Source organism: Equus quagga, chromosome 6 (assembly GCF_021613505.1).
Source record: "Equus quagga isolate Etosha38 chromosome 6, UCLA_HA_Equagga_1.0, whole genome shotgun sequence".
NCBI classification, from domain to species: domain Eukaryota; kingdom Metazoa; phylum Chordata; class Mammalia; order Perissodactyla; family Equidae; genus Equus; species Equus quagga.
The window spans coordinates 33782453-33799851 of record NC_060272.1 but is presented as its reverse complement, the minus strand read 5'-3'; the positions used below and the strand labels follow the sequence as shown (position 1 = coordinate 33799851).

At 35.3% G+C, this 17399-nt stretch overlaps 1 protein-coding gene across 2 annotated transcripts in view; it reads left to right on the top strand.

Moving 5' to 3' along the window:
• The window catches only part of UCHL3 (ubiquitin C-terminal hydrolase L3), a 50676-nt gene that overhangs the window by 12015 nt on the left and 21262 nt on the right, over nt 1-17399 (top strand). For both annotated transcript variants that reach the window (XM_046664648.1, XM_046664647.1), the window contains exons 3-6: nt 1446-1574; nt 5558-5714; nt 6091-6176; nt 7992-8039. In XM_046664648.1, the coding sequence (XP_046520604.1) occupies nt 1446-1574; nt 5558-5714; nt 6091-6176; nt 7992-8039 (420 nt within the window). The remainder of the gene's footprint in view (nt 1-1445; nt 1575-5557; nt 5715-6090; nt 6177-7991; nt 8040-17399) is intronic.

The window sequence follows — 17399 nt, the reverse complement described above, 5'->3', positions numbered from 1 at the left end:
AAGTCAAGTACCATATGATCTCACTCACAAGTAGAAGATAAAAACGACAAAAAAAAAAAAAAAACACACATAGCATTGGAGATTGGACTGGTGGTTACCATTGGGGAAGGGGAGAGGGGGGAGGGCAAGAGGGGTGATTAGGGTCACATGTGAGGGGATGCACTGTAATTAGTGTTCTGGTGGTGAACATGATGTAATGTACACAGAATTTGAAATATGATGTACATCCGAAAAAATTAAAATTAAAAAAAGAGAAAAAAAGAAAAATATCTAGAACCTTGTTTTTGACCAACCATGTTATCATTAAGTAGGCTTTCTTCTGTGCAGACAGAGCAATGGAGGGCTATGGAGAGTAGCTCTTTAAACAGGGTCTTGTCTTACAGAACCTGGCTGTGTGTGAGATGAATAATGCTGTTTATGTAACATGGCATAGTTTCCATTGGTTTCGGAAGACCTCATTTGATCATCAAAGTACATATGATCATTCTTCAGGAAGAAATACCCAAGACACCTTTTTATTTTTAAGTTTCAGATAATGTTAGATGAGTAGATACTATAATATACTCTTGAGGTAAGGTATAATGCATTTTTAATACAAATTTTTTCCTCTGTTCCTTTTTTTCTATAATCTAAAACTTATTTTGTGATGGTGCACTTTTAAAAATTAGTGGCTTCATTCAGTATAGACATTTACTAAGAATTTATTGTGAAATTGATGTAATTCTCATTATTTTGTTTTTTCTTTCTCTTCTGCAATAGATTAGGGTCTGACATTTTATTTTCCTGTGAAATCTTAAGAGTTTCAAAAAACCACTAATTTTTTGTTATAGTTGTTTTGCCAGATGTAAGAGAGGCAATGAAGTTGAGTAGATTTCATTGTGTACTAGACATCAGGAAGCCAGTAGTTTACTTCTTATATCAAGCATTTTCTGGTGTTCACACAAGTCACTGGACTTTTTTGGCTTTGTATACTCTGTTCATTGATATAATTCATGATATCTATCTGTCTGATATCTATCTATCTTTAAAACTTAAGCATCATTTTTGGTAAGTAGGATAAATATTTTGATCTTGTACTAAAATAATTCTTTATTTACTAGAACTTAAATGCATCTCTTTAAAAATCAAGTGCTGGAAATGAGTTTAACGTATCAACCAAATCGACTGGTATGTGTTTGGTGAAGTCTTGACTTATGTTCAATCCCAAAGTAATGAACTTTGAAGAAAGGAATTTTGCTTACTGTATTATAAATTTTAAGTGTTTGTTAATTGATATAAATAGATGACCCTCTCTTCCTGTCGTATTCATGGAAACTTGCTTTACATCATTCTTATTGAACATCAGTAATATTTGTACCTCGCGTTCCCTTTTGTGTATTGGATACACAGTGCATACATGTTTTTTCCCTGTTAACGCTATACTGTTTTTTCATTCCTTTTACCAGTTTCTCAAACAATTAGGTCTACATCCTAACTGGCAGTTTGTTGATGTATATGGAATGGATCCTGAACTCCTTAGCATGGTTCCACGGCCAGTGTGCGCAGTGTTACTTCTCTTCCCTATTACAGAAAAGGTAATTGTTAAGTAAGATACAGTTTCCAGTAAATGCAAAGTTCTCTTTCAATGATGAATTAAAAATCTGATCTTCTTTAAGAACAGATAACTCCCCTCTTCCATAAATTGAGGAAATTTAGGAAGTGGGGACATCTTAAAAATCTCGTTTTATTGAAGAGATGATGTTTAGATTTTGATTTATAGATTGACAATAAAGCCCTGAGTTAGTCTTTTAAACTTGGGTAGTTTTTTTCCTTTATTAAATATGATTAGTTTGACTCAACTGTATTTTGATGTGACATTTAATCACATTTTGAAGTATATACTTTAGAAATGTTAAGTACTAGAATAATCTTAAATGTCTTAGAAAATTTATGAATAAAGAATATTCAAAATTTCAATATATAAAATATGGAAATTTTTTTCAACATATATGTAAAAAGAAATCTTTTTGGCTTGTTTTAAGGAAGTAGGTGTAGCTAATAACATGGATTAGATTATTTTCAGAATTAACTTGATTTGGGTGGGAGTCACTAAACTTAAATATAGTTTAATTGGCAGATTTAGAATGTGTTGTGTATTATAAAAAGCTATTCTTAGATTTCTGTATTTAAATTCAAATCCCCATATTTCAGGCCTTTCTTCTAGAATGATGTCCTGTAGATATATGTATTATGGAGCCAGAACTTTTAAGTTCATTTAAAAACATCTTTTGAGTCTATATCTTTCTGATTTTTATTTTTAAACTTAGAAACAATAGGATGAGCTCGGTAGTTGTAAAACATGAAGAAGTAAATGTTTGGGAAGAAATGAGGTGTTGGTAAGTGGGCATATACATGCTGAGGCCATCTTATTTTTGAGGAATAAACAGAGCCAAGTCTCAGAGAAATTAAGAATTAGGCTTTGCTCAGTTCTAGAAATTCCTGGATAATCATCTTTATGCTAACAACTAATTAACTTCAGTTTAAGATAAAATGAAAAATACTGAAATATTTATCTGTTGTGTTTAAGGGTTCCACAAAACAAATAATTAAAGAAGGGATATTTCTTCATAAATGCTGTTTGTAATATTCATAGAAATTTAGAGTTAGGAATTTCTCAGTGGTTATCCAGTATTAGACTAAACTCCCACTTTTAGTGATGAGGTGGTGATTATTCTGAAATTTGAGCAAGGACAACCTCTTAAGTTTACTCTCTTGTAGTTCAGTGTTATTTTCACTTTTTTCCTTTTTTCTTTTTTTTCTGAAGAAGATTCACTCTGAGCTAACATCCGTGCCAGTCTTCCTCTATTTTTTAGTATGTGGCCCATCAGCACAGCATGGCTGCTATCAGAATGGCATGGGTCTCCACCTGGGAACTGAACCCAGGCCACTGAAGTGGAGTGCACCAAACTTAACCACTACGCCACTGGGGCTGGCCCTTCACCGTTTTTGGTTACTAAAATAAGCCAGTAGTTAGCTATTCCAAGACCCTGACCATAGGAAAAAGTGGAAAAGCATCAGCCACTTAAAGCTTAAGCTTTCTTAGTTGTTATGATACAAATGTGAGTTTATGATCTGAATTGGAAATTTCCCAAACCATTGATTTTTAGGCCTATCCTTTTTTTCTTTTAAAGAATAAATGGGATTTGAGCTCCTTCATTTAGTGGGTCATCAGTATTAAAAAAAAAAAAAGAAAAAGCATGTTGGGGCCTGCCCCATGGTTAAGTTTGCATGCTCTGCTTTGGCGGCCTGGGGTTTCGCAGATTCACATCCTGGGTGTGGACATGGTACCGCTCATCAGGCCGTGCTGAGGTGGCGTCCCACATGGCAGAACTGGAAGGACCTACAACTAGAGAGTGTAACTGTGTACTGGGGGGCTTTGGGGAGAAGAAGAAGAAAAAGGAGAAAGAAGATTGGCAACAGATGTTAGCTGAGGTGCCAATCTTTAGAAAAAAAAAAGCGTATTATCCTTATCAATAGGACTTCTTCATTTAGTGGATCACCATTACTGAAAAGTACCTCATTGTGCCTATTGCTAGAAAGAACACAATTCTAAAGTATTTATATAAGTATTTCTACTTACTTATGTAAGGAAAGAATATAGTGGCACCTGCCACTTTGTGATGTCTCTTACAATTTGGTAGATCCTCATTTCAGCTCATAAGTGACATATTAAAGACACTCGAAGGATGTCTAGTGGATATTTTAGAGATACAAAGTGTTTTAGTCTCTGTTCTAATTTATAAACTGATTGTTGTTGCAAATAGCTTAAGCATTCTGATAGCAAAAGAACTGTCACAGATTCCTTATTACCCTTTAAAGTTAGTTATGGTGTTTTATTTATTTATTTATTTGAGGAAGATTAGCCCTGAGCTAACATCTGCTGCCAATCCTTCTCTTTTTTTTTGCTGAGGAAGACTGGCCATGAGCTAACATCCGTGCCCATCTTCCTCTGTTTTATGTGTGGATGCCTACCACAGCATGGCTTGCCAAGTGGTGCCATGTCCACACCCAGGATCCAAACCAGCAAACCCCGGGCCACTGATGCAGAATTTGCGCACTTAACTGCTGCACCACCAGGCCAGCCTGGCCCCTAGTTATGGTGTTTTAAATGTGTGGTTTATAGTAGTGCCTACCAGCCAATGAATCATACATGAAGAGGCTATAAATCTCTTTCTTTCTTTTTGTTATCTCTTGACCATGGGTTTTCACTTCGGTCTGCCATAATATCTTTTCCTTTTTTCCTATACTTGCTTTGTATCGTTTTAGGATTTTTTTCTAAATAGTAATTCTTGAAAAGCTATCAAATCTCACTTTGCTGTGTCAGCAAGGAACATTGATATTAAACAACAACAAACTAAACTGTAGACCCATGTAAACATTTCAGCATAAGACCTTACTATATTGAACCTTTAACAGTTTTTTTATCAGTTGGACCTATAGGAATGAATTAATGGTTCAGAGTTTATTCTGAAAATCTTACTTAAAAATTTGATTTAGAAGCACATTCATAAAAATTACTTTTTGGGGCATAGATGCATTTGTTGTTAGAAGCAGCTTCTTAATTATGGGTTTTCTGTAGATATCATTTGTTTCCTTTATTGCAAGGATGAGCAAACATTTTCTCTAAAGGGTCAGATAGTAAATATTTTTAACTCTACAGGCCTTACAGTCTCTGTTACAACTATTCAGCTTGGCCTTCCAGCATGAAAACAGCCATGGACAATACAAAAATAAAACTTTACTTATGAAAACAGGCAGTTGGCCAGATTTGCCCTGAAGGCTGTGGTTTGCTGACTCCCTACTCTATCGGAATCTGAAAATTATGGGAAACCAATAAACAAAACAATACAATCATCTTTCTACTCTCCCTCTCCTCCTTCTCATTATTTAACCTCTTTATTATTTTTAAGCTTTTTTTACAATTAGCAAAATGAGGCACAAAGACCTTAAGTAACTTACCAGTCATACAGCTAATAATGGCAGAGCCAGGATGTGGGCTCAGGCAGTCAGATGGAGAACCCACGCTTTTGACATTCATTATTGTACCATATTGTTTTTACAACCAGTTGTTATAAGTAAGGGTGAATGTCTGTTATGAATATCATATGCTTATAAATACAGCGTGAATTTTGTTAACATAGTGTGATTTAACAATATAGAAATGCAAAAAATAGAAAGTAAAAACCCTCCGGTAATCTTTTGTCCCAGAGATAATCTCTAAGTTTTTGTATACCCTTTCAGACTTTTTGATGCATATGTAAATATTTTAAAAACATAAGTGAGAATCATATTAATATATACTGACCTATAACTACTCTGTAATAATGGACAGATTTCTAAGTCAGAATATATAAATCTACTTTATTCTTTTTAAAATGCTTTATAGTATTGCATTACGATATGCCATCCTGTGTTAACCAAATCCCCATTGATGGAATTTAGAATTTTTCCAGTTTTGTGTTTGAGTCCTTTTTAATGTATTCTTTTCACATGTAGACTATTGACTTTTTTTTAATAGTATGAAGTATTCAGAACAGAAGAGGAGGAAAAAATAAAATCTCAGGGACAAGATGTTACATCATCAGTATATTTCATGAAGCAAACAATCAGCAATGCCTGTGGAACAATTGGACTGATCCATGCTATTGCCAACAATAAAGACAAGATGCACTTTGGTAAATAATTTTTCATGCCTGCTACTTTCCTTCCCTAAGGTATAAGTTAACTTATTGAGCAGTAGGTGGTGCTCTAGTTCTTTCTTTCAACGTATTATATAAGGCATTTTCCTCCCTTCTCTTTTTTATAATGGGAATGTATATACTGTTAGAAGAAATAGTAATCCTTTACCTTCTTTTATATTTTTGATAAACAGAGATTTAACAAGCAAATGAGTCACTTAAGCCATATCATTTATCCCAATATTCTCATATTTCTAACCTCCCAGTGAAAGGATTTTATCTGAAAAGTAGTTAGCATACGTCTAGTGTTTTCGTATGTCAGTCTCTTTGAGATATCAAGTTTTTTCAATTTTATCTTCTTTAATGTTCTCAGAATCTGGATCAACCTTGAAAAAATTCCTGGAGGAGTCTGTGTCCATGAGCCCTGAAGAACGAGCCAGATACCTGGAGAACTATGACGTCGGTACCTTCTTTCTGTCTTGATCTCACACGTGGGCAAAGTTTTGTGAAGTTGTAGATTATATTTGGAGGTTTGTCTTGAAACTGTAGTGTTGAGCGATTATGAATTTGATCATACCATTAAAAAAGGCCTTTTGTATTTTTCAGGTAACATTATCTGAAATATCCATAAATGTTGATAAATTGCCACTTTTTTTCTATGTCCAGAATTGAATGAGAGAAAAAAAAGCAGACTGATTTACAAATTTATAAAGTGTCTTTTGATTTCTTACCATTCCCTTTCTATAATAAATATATGCCTGGCAACAATCCTGTGTGTCTTTCACTGGGAATTTGGAACAAGGCTAAAAGCCAATGGCAAAAACAAGGGTTTAAACATAGATATTAGACTGTACTCTAGCTATTTTATCAGTGTAATAATATTTTTGCATGTGGGAAGACACAGCTCACATAATCTAGTTTTAAATGATTGTATTATCTCACAAAATTGTTTTAGAATGGTATTTAAATTTTTTAGTTTTTTAAATAAATTCTTCTCTTGGAGGCTTTTTACCTTTTAGTAACACTGTTAAGAAGATTGTGAGTTCTTTGCAATTAGAACAATATGGTGTGCAAATTATTTGGCTAGAACAATGCCTTATGCAGAGTTTGTGCCCAATAAATTCATTAATTTGATTATGTTGTGTTAACATTCTAATATACTTTAAATTATTTTTTCTTTTTAAAACCTTCAGATTTCATAAGACATCTTTATTTTACATAAAAACAAAATAAACAACATAAAAGTCACCAGTAATCCCACCAATGAGAGGTAGCCACCATTAACATTTTTTATAGGAGTATAATGTATCTACACAATTTTTTAAAACAAAAATTTGATCATACTGTAATACTGTTTTATAACTTCCTTTTTTCACTTAACACAAACATATTACATGCCAGTAAGTATATATTTGACATTATCATTTAATGGCTGCATAGCTTTCCATTGTATAGTATTTTGTTTAACCAATAACTTCTTGTCAGAAATTCAATATTTTTCCCCTCTTTAAAAAAAACTATAAGGTATATCATTATAGCTAAATCTTTGCAAACATCCTTAACTGTGTACAATTATGTACAGGTATACGTAAATATATAAACTCCTAGAATAGAAATTGCTGGATCAAACAGTTTGCATGTTTTTAAGGCTCTGATACTTACTGCCAAATTGCCATTCATAGAGGTTGTACTTTCACCCGTAATTTACTACTTTGCCCATTTCTCTTCATCTTTGCTAATAGTAGGTATTGTAAGAGCATTTTTTTTTTAATTCAGGAAACTAAAATCTCTAGCTTCTGATAAGTGCATGCTTTTTGCTCCACGTTTCTAAACTGCTGACTGAAGCTGCATGATTAAGCATAAATACAGCCAGAGCTGCTGAGGAGCATGTAACCTGGAGAAACAGATGAGAATAAGCTGCTTCAGTCTCTATCTGTGAGATGCTTACTTTATTCTAGTCTCAGGTGAATAAAGTGTTAAATGTTAGTTCTAACAATTAAACAAGTTAAATGGCTCCCACTTACACCTGGAAATTACAAATAATGAGAAATTCAGTTTCCTGAGTCTTCAGAGATTTGTGGGTTGGAAAGTACACCAATTCATTGGTTACTCAGAAATCACTGTTAAACATTTAGTATTATACTGTTCCTAAATTTCCTCCAATTTGTTGTTTCTTAACAAGGCTTTAGATGTTAAAATTTAGCATTGTCGTTTTCATTTAAAAAGTTGGATATAGTTGTTTTTTCCTATTAATACCTTCTATTCTTATTACAGGCTATTCGAGTTACTCACGAGACCAGTGCCCATGAAGGTCAGACTGAGGTATTTCACATTTTTCAAAACTTTTCTTGCCATTTGTAAATTTAACCATAGTGTTATCATATGACATGTAGTTTTAAAAACTTACTTGGGCTTTTCTTTTCCTTCGAGGGAATTTGCTTATGTAAAAGTGGTCATGAAGTAGCACAGGAACATGTTTTGACAAACCGTTAACCTGCACTTTGATGTTGGCCGTCTCAGTTTCTCTAATCGTTTAGACAGATTGCGGATTGTGTGTGGTTTGCTTTTGCTAGCAGGTGATCTGCATCTTCCCTATCAGATTCCTTTGATTTGCAAGTATTTTGAGAAAAATACCTGCCCTATAATGCAGGTAGATAGCCTGGAGGATGTTCAAGAGTCTTTATCACGTCCAGCTTCCAAAAGCTGCGTCATTCTCTTTGCTCAGTAATTCTGTTCTGGGGCACCGTGGTGATGTTTACCATCTTTACTCTCTTAGCTAGTTCTTCGGCTAGGTCGCTTCTCCTGTTCTCTTGCCTCTTTTTTTCATTCTATTGGTTTCCCTCTTTCCCTCCTTCCATTTCTTCTTTTCTTTCTCTTCAAACCTCATTCTCCCAGTCTTGTGGGAAGTTTATCGGAAGGTATTTCAGTCAAAATAAGTCGAATTTGGGGCCTGCCCCGTAGCCGAGTGGTTAAGTTCGTGCACTCTGCTTCAGTGGCCCAGGGTTTCGCCAGTTCCGATCCTGGACACGGACATGGCACCACTTGTCAGGTCGCACTGAGGCGGCGTCCCACATGCCACAACTAGAAGGACCCACAACTAAAAATATACAACTATGTACCAGGGGGCTTTGGGGAGAAAAAGGAAAAATTAAAAAAATCTTTAAAAAAAAAAAGGTAGAATTTAATTAAAATCATTCACTGTATTTATAACACATTTAAATGTCAAACACCAAAGAATTAGAGATTTTCTTCTTTCTTATCTCATGTGTGACTTGAAACCGTATTTTTAATGTATGAAGATAATGTTGCCTTCATGCTTTAAAAATACCTGATTTAAAAACACTGATCTTAAATATTCCCACTATCTTCAAAAAAAAATTTTTTAAGGACAAAACAATTTGATGCTATGATATAACTGCAGTTTTTCATAGATTAAACTCGACAACTGTGAATGTTTATAATAAAACCATTCTTTCTCTCTCTCTCTCAGATTGGAAATTAATGAAATGCTCTGTTTTATGTATTGCTATATATGATCCTGAGCATATTCTTGATCTTCACTATGGTTTGCTTTTTTGTTTATAAATTTATAGTGTTAAAATTAGCGGTGATGATGATCAGCATGAGATTATTGTAAAATATGAAAATAATTATTTATAATAAAGCAATAAAATGCTTTAGTACATGTTTACTTTAAGAAAACTGTCTTTGCGATACCTCTTCTTGCCTCTTTTTCGGCACTTTATCCAAATTATGGCTTAATATCTCTTTTTAGATGATGTTCACATCTCTTTTTCCCCAGACCTAAACTCTTGTTTTTTCTAATCTTAGATGCCTGTTAGACATCACCTGAATGACTACTGATATTTTGGAAGAAGCGGTCCTTGTTTGAGTTTATCTTTTGTCTTAAACTTTTTCTTACCTGTTTTTCCCCTCTTTCTTATAATGCCACCATACGTTTTCCTCACCATCACTAATCTAATATAAATTTGTTTAACTTCTTGCCTAGAAGATCAGCTTCTTATGGAGATTCTCAGTCTTTAATCTTTATTCTAATTCTCATTCATTTTTACACGGTTCTGCTGGATTACCTGTCCTGAAATGGCACCTGAATCATTTGGCTGCTCACATTTTTCTAGGGGTTCCCTAAGTGAGTCTCATGGTGAGGTGGAGGCAGAAGTTAGGATTTTCTGGATAGCATTTTCAAACTATACTCCCACAAAAATTAATCTCTTCTCCTGCTTTTGCATCTCCCAGAGTTGAGAATCACTGCTAGAGTGAGCTGTATTTTTTATATATATTATAGCTCTAAAGTTTTTTTGGGGTGAAGAAAAGTGTCTGAGAACTGTTCGTCAAGCATATGCAATAAATTTCAGCCTCTTTAGCCTAGCTGTATTCAAGGTTTTCCTAACCCTTGTCTTTCTAACTTTTCACCAGTGTTTTCTCTTTAAATATCCCTCACTTTATTGTTGCTATGCTTTACCTCTTGCAATTCCCACTTTCTCTCTTTTTTTTTTAAAGATTTTATTTTTTTCCTTTTTCTCCCCAAAGCCCCCCAGTACATAGTTGTATATTCTTCCTTGTGGGTCCTTCTAGTTGTGGCATGTGGGACGCTGCCTCAGCGTGGTTTGATGAGCAGTGCCATGTCCGCGCCCAGGATTTGAACCAACGAAACACTGGGCCACCTGCAGCGGAGCGTGCGAACTTAACCACTCAGCCACGGGGCCAGCCCCCCCACTTTCTAAAACTATTCCTTCCCTCAATCTCTGCTTTTCTTAGTTTTGCCCATCCTTCAAGATTTTGCTTAAATACCCGTAAGCTTTTGCATGAAGCAGCCCATCCCTTCTATGGACTCTTTTATGTGACTCCAACTATTTGCATTTTAGCTGTTTATTTTATATTCTTTTTCATTTATTTAAGATGTATATTTTTTCAAATTTTAACAGCTCTGAAATTAGGATGTATCTTTCAGTCAATGTCATAATTTACTTGGTGGTATCCCCTTAGTGGTACATAAAATAGTACATCTTATAACCAGCGGTGCCTTAGATTTGATGAAATGTGGTGTCATATCTTCCCTACTGTGGCTCTTAGAGCTAAGACTGGTGTCTGATTCATTTGGGCATGCTCCAAAGTATATAACACTGTTCCTTGCACATAGGCACGATGCATATTTATTAATTCACCAGAATTAACTCAGAACTATCCTAAGTGGTGTAAGAAGTAGAAAAAAAAGGCTAAACCCTCGTTTTCTGTAGTTCCCTGAGTAAACAAAACATAGCCATTAGCCACTGTTCTTCAGTAGGCACTGTTAACATTTTGGGGAGGGTTCAGTTCTTTGTTACATGTGGCTGTTTTGTACATATCAGGGTGAAATATAGATTATTGTATTCAAGTCACTATATGTTAGCGACTCTCAGTCACTGAGAAAACAAAAATTCATGCCATACATTTCCAGTCCAATATCAACCAGCTTAAAACTTCACCAGGGACTGTTTTTGTGATCATCTCATTTCCAGTTCATCTACCATCTATGGGCTTAAGAGTCTTGACGTATTGTCTCCATTGCTCTCTATATTCTAGCACATTGGTGTTTGTCAGTTCCTACAAACCACCTAGATCTTTTCCATTTGTATTAGTCTGCTTGGGCTGCCATACCACAATACCACAGACTGAGTGACTTGAACAACAGAAATTAATTTTTTCACGGTTCTGGAGGCTATGAATGTCAAAGTGCCATCAAGATTGATTGCTGGTAAGGCCTGTCTTCCTGATTTGTAGACAGGTGCCTTCTCGTTTTGTCCTCACGTGGCTTTTCCTCTGGGCATGTGGAGAGTGAGAGAAATCTCTGGTGTCTCTTCCTCTTCATATGAGAACACCAGTCTATCAGATTAGGGCCCTATCCTTATGACCACATTTTACCTTAAATACCTCCTTAAAATCCCTCTCTCTGAATACAGTCACATTTGGGTTTAGGGCTTCAAAATATGAATTTGAGGGGAACACAGTTCAGCCCATAACACCATCTTTGTGCTTTCTAACAAGCCAGTACTCTTCCAGATATACTCCCCTCTTTGCATATGTGGTCCCTTCTCATCCTTTAGGTCTCACCTTGAAAGTCGTTTTTCAGAGAGACTTTCTTTCATCACTGTTAAGTAGGTCCACCTCTGTGAATATTCTGTCATAAAATCCTGTTTATTTTCTTCCTGGCACTTTTTAATAATCTACAGCTTTGTTTTTTTGTTTGTTTATTTATTCTGTTTGTTTACAAGACTGTGAGTCCCATGAGGGCATGGGCCTTTTTTGTCACATTCACCTTGAATCTCCAGGACAGTGCTTGGCACATATAGGCATTTATGAGAAATTATGTAGTACAAAAGTAAGGAGCACGGGATGTAGGTTGTATACTGTCTCCATTGTTTAGTAGCCTGGGCAAGATACTTTCCTCAGCATAAAATGAAGATAATAGCATCTACCTCATGGGATTGCTGTGAAGATTAGTGAGTTAATCATATAAAGTGCTTAGAATAGTGCCTGGCATTTTAATGGACCTTCAGTAAATATTAGGTGGTAAATTTTATTTTACTAGGCATTCAGAAAAATGAATATGAATGGCAGGGGATGAAGTTGAAATAATAGGGTGAAGCCAGATCAAGGGGAGGCTTGGATTTTGTAGACAACGAGGAGCCACCAAAGATGGTGTGTTTAGTGTTCAGCATATTGAGTTTAGGGTGAGTTTATGGGTCATCTGTGTAGAAGTTGGGTATGGAGTCTAAAGCTCTGGGGAGATATCTGCAGTCTTTTGTATTTGGGTAGTAGTTAGAACCTTGAGAATTCTCTAGAGGGAGAGAATAGTGGTGTACGCCAATAAATCCCTGGGGCACGTAGGTGTTAAAGGAGTGGGGAGAGGAAGAAGAGCCAGTAATAACAGTGCAGCAGTAATGGCAGTTGTCGCTGACATCGCTGACACTCTGACAGAACCTTTTCATGGGAATGGAGTAGGCAGGAGCCTATTGCATGCAGAGATTTGTAGACTAGATGAGAAATTAGTAAGATGAGCCACCAAAATACAGTAGTCTTTTTAGAAGATTGGCTGTGGCATGCTGCCATAGAGTAATTGTTTATTTGTATGTTTTTTCCCATCCCACCATGCTTGTTCCGCAGACTTTGGCTAATCCAGAAATTTGGACAGTAGCCCCACCTCACTTATGCTTCATTAACCTATACCAAAATTTATTGCTTTCATTTGTCACTTCAGATGGGGAGGATAGAACAACAGCAGTGGGATATTAGGAAATTAAATTGTTTTTTAAATTATGAACAAATATCAGTGGTAGAATAATGGAAGCAAATATGCAAGTCAAATGTGAAGGCAAGAAAAAAAAAATCCAAAAGCGTATTTTATTTGCTTTCAGACTCCACTTTTATTTCAAATTGACACTTATCTAAAAAGTAATTTTTAAAGTTTGGTGATTTATCCATGTTAATCCAGGAGCCAGCCTAGATATGAGTAGAAATCTGCTGATGATTTATTGTTTTTTTAACTTTTTACGGAATGATTAAATTTATTATACTGCTCAGGACTCTCCATTGCAAATTTATAGTAATAATGAAAAATAATAGAAACTGGCATGATTGTTTTATTTATATTTTTAAATAAATATACCGGTATGGAAAATACAGCAAATAATGCTTTTAGCGTTTATGTTGATTTACTTTGAATCTTTTTTGAGTTCATTTTTAAAATGATCAAGATCAAACAATTTTGTGGGAACTTTTTTCTTAACATTTTTTCAAGAAAATTTTCTTGTTTCGTTAAAACCTCTTCATAAATAGTTCTTCATGGCTGTATACTCTCATGTGAATGTACCATAATTTACTTGCCAGTTTCCTTAACTTTTGATGTTTAGATTGTTTTCAGTTTTTCAAGGTAAAAATCTAACTTCATTGAATATCTTTGTTTATCCATTTATTCATTCTAGGTTCTTTCTTTAAGAGAGTTTCTTATAGGTAGAATTACCTTGAGTCAAAGGGATGAACATTTCTAAGGTTCTTGTGACAGAATGTGAAAATGTCTTTCTTTCCTTTGGTCAATCAGGTAACCTGTGTGAGCACCTACTATGTCAGGTACTGTGCTAGGAGCTACATATACAAAGATGAATCATACAGAGTTTGTGTCTTCAAGGATCTTTTACTTCAGTGGAGAGAGCCTCAAAAATAGTCCTTGCCAGCATTGAATTCTATTTTTAAATTTTGGCTTTTTTGATACAGGGAAATAATATGTTTGACTGCTAATGATCATTCAAAGATCTTTTGTAAAAATTTATGAAATGAATTTAAATTGTGAAATTAATTTGTAATTACGCCGCATAACGACGATTTGGTCAGCGATGAACTGCATATCCAACAGTGGTCCCATAGGATTAGTACCACGTAGTCTAGGTGTGTGGTAGGCTGTACCACCTAGGTTTGTGTAAGTGCACTCTAATGGTCACACGACGACGAAATTGCCTAATGATGCATTGCTCAGGATGTATCACCGTTGTTAAGCAATGCATGCCTATATTTTACAATGAAATATGTAATCTATTTTGGTTTGTGTTGTCCTATAATAAAAAGTTTGTTTGACTATTGGGTAAGCAATGGGTAAATTCTGATTTCAAGTATATATTCATATATCTTTATACAGAATTTAAACATAAACTATGCACATGTATATATATAGTTGGCTTTTTTGGCCCAATCCAGACTGTCAGTGGCGGGCGGAAAAAGTGTCAAGTTTCACTTTCATTAGATGTATAAGTGTAGTTTGCATGGCTTCCTTTTACTCTGAAGTATAGTTTTTAGTTGTTTTTATTTATTTATTTTTTTGAGGAAGATTAGCCCTGAGCTAATATCCCCCACCAATCCTCCTCTTTTAGCTGAGGAAGACTGACCCTGAGCTAACATCTGTGCCCAACTTCCTCTGTTTTATATGTGAGATGCCTGTCACAGCATGGCTTGATAAGTGGTATATAGGTCTGTGCCCACAATCTGAACGAGCGAACCTCAGGCCATTGAAGCAGAGCATGCAAACTTAACCACTACTCCACTGTGCTGGCCCCTAGTTTTTAGTTATTTTGATTGTGAGAATTACAAGGAGTTAAGATTACTCACATTTGTTTTCCTTCTTTAGAGATTTATTTTCTTCTTTCCTTGACTTTTAAAGAACTGAAGGTATTAGGAAGAAACTTCTTGCATAATGTACAACTTAAGTTCCTGATTATCTTGGAGCAATCAGATGGAAACAGTAAATGGGTCTGTGATGAAAATGTATCATGCATTTTAAGCTGTATAGTCCAGTTTTGTCAAGAAAGCTGAAATTACAACTTTCTGATCTTTCCTTTTTTTTCATTTACTTTCCATACTCCATTTTCTTTTTTCCATTCCAACAAGACTTAAGATAGATCTTTTTTGGGCATCTTCATTTTCTTTCATTCTTAAAATTGAGAAAAGTTCTGGAACTTCCATCCTAGCTCCTTATACTTTTGCCTTTCTCTTCTGTCTTTGTTTTTTATTTTATTTTTTTAATTTTATTTATTTTTTTTCCGAGGAAGATTAGCCCTGAGCTAACTACCGCCAGTCCTCCTCTTTTTGCTGAGGAATCCTGGCCCTGAGCTAACATCCATGCCCATCTTCCTTTACTTTATATGTGGGACGCCTACCACAGCATGGCATGCCAAGCAGTGCCATGTCGGCACCTGGGATCTGAACCAGTGAACCCCGGGCCGCTGAGAAGAGGAACGTGCGCACTTAACCGCTGTGCCACCGGGCCGGCCCCTGTCTTTGTTTTTATTGTTGTCATTTCTTCCGCATATCAGTCCCCGAATAGAGGCATGTTTAGAGAGTATGAGTGGAGTTGAACAGGACAGCTGAGTTTGAAGGAGGGAGTGCAAATTAGGATTAGTCATAGTGGGGAAAATATTATTGAAATAGTTATTTTTGTCCCTCTATTTTCAAGCACTGACACTGTGTCTCTATGTATGTAGTCAGTTATTCTTTATCAAATATTACTAAAAAAATAAATGATATATAAATTGATTAAATTAGTTGTGGAAAGGGTAAGAATTTGGTTGTTACTCCTGCCTGTTTACACTTTTTTTTCCCCTTTTTTAGGTTAACAAGTGTTTTGTCCGAAAATGGATCAAAATAGATTTTTAAATTCTTTCTTTCTTCAGCTTTTTCTTCTTTTGGTTGTTTTTACCCCCACTATCAGTTTACTCTTCCAGGTCTGACTAGATGTAACTCTTCTGTCTAAAAATGTCTTCAGCAATAACGATAAATTGGAGGTTGTGTTTGGGGATGGTGGGTTTTTCTGTTTGTTTTGTTTTAAACCACAGCTTTCCAAAACAGAGGGTTATGTTAGGATTTAAGATTTTTTTATTTGTAGTAAATGAGAATCTTATTTGTGGCTACTCTCAAATTGTAAAAAAAAAAAAAAAAAAAAGAATTTCTTGGATTTAGTTTGGTCAGCTTAACAATGGTAAGCTTGAGTTTAATGTAACATGTAGAGATATAGGTCGTTATATTAATAGTGATTTCTGACATGGAGAATTGTAAATGGAAGTGAGAAAACATAATTATTAAACCAGTAGGAGAAAAAAACCTTTCAAGACTATCTTGAAATCTGTGGGCATCTTGATTTATTAGATGAGCAAAATGAAGAAATTCGCCGTTATCCAGATTTTCCGTAGACCATGTAGTGGTATTTTGTGTATTTTGATGTCTGGCCCACGTTTCGCTTTGACTTCTTTGCCGACTGAACGTGGATGCCCTGTAGGAAAGTTTGCATCTTTTGCATGAATCTGGTTTTACATTCCTATTTTAAATTTGAACCTTAAATTTACTGTAATCCAATGTATTGTACTGCGATTTACTTGAAAATCTACAGAAATCCATTGAGAATTAATTTATAATTTTCATTTTAAACTTTTAAAGTTTTACTTATGTGTACATATTCCCATACATGTGCACACACATGTCCTTATACATGTAGACACACACATTTATAATTTTACTTCTTTTCACAGTATTTGGCAGCCTAGAGAAATTCCTAATTCTTTTCCTTTCCACGCGCCGTTTTTTAGACCCAGTAGTATTTCTAAAGTCTGAAGGAACATGCCATATTTTGAAAATAACTTAAATTTAATTGTCATGATCGAGTGCATATTTTTTCAGCAGGTCAATAAAAGGAATCATGATTTCTAATGATCACGTAATGAGAAGCTAAAATTCTTTTAGAAAGTTGAATTTCATTCTTTTCAGTATTTTATTTCCATTTCTACCCTTTAAAGGGGAGCAGGTATTGCAAGGAAAATGCACATTGTTCTCTACTGGAGATCCACAAATATTGTAGGTTCTCAAGCCAAAAGAGTCTCAGGGCCCATCTGGTGGTGCAGTGGTTAAGTTCACACCTTCCACTTGGGCGGCCCAGGGTTCGCTGGTTTGAATCCCCCGTGTGGACCAATACTCTGCTTCTCCGGCCATGCTGCGGCAGGCGTCCCACATATAAAGTAGAGGAAGATAGGCACAGATGTTAGCTCAGGGCCAATCTTCTTCAGCAAAAAGAGGAGGATTGGCAGTGGATGTTAGCTCAGGGCTAATCTTCCTCAAAAAGAAAAAAAATATGCTCACCATGAGATA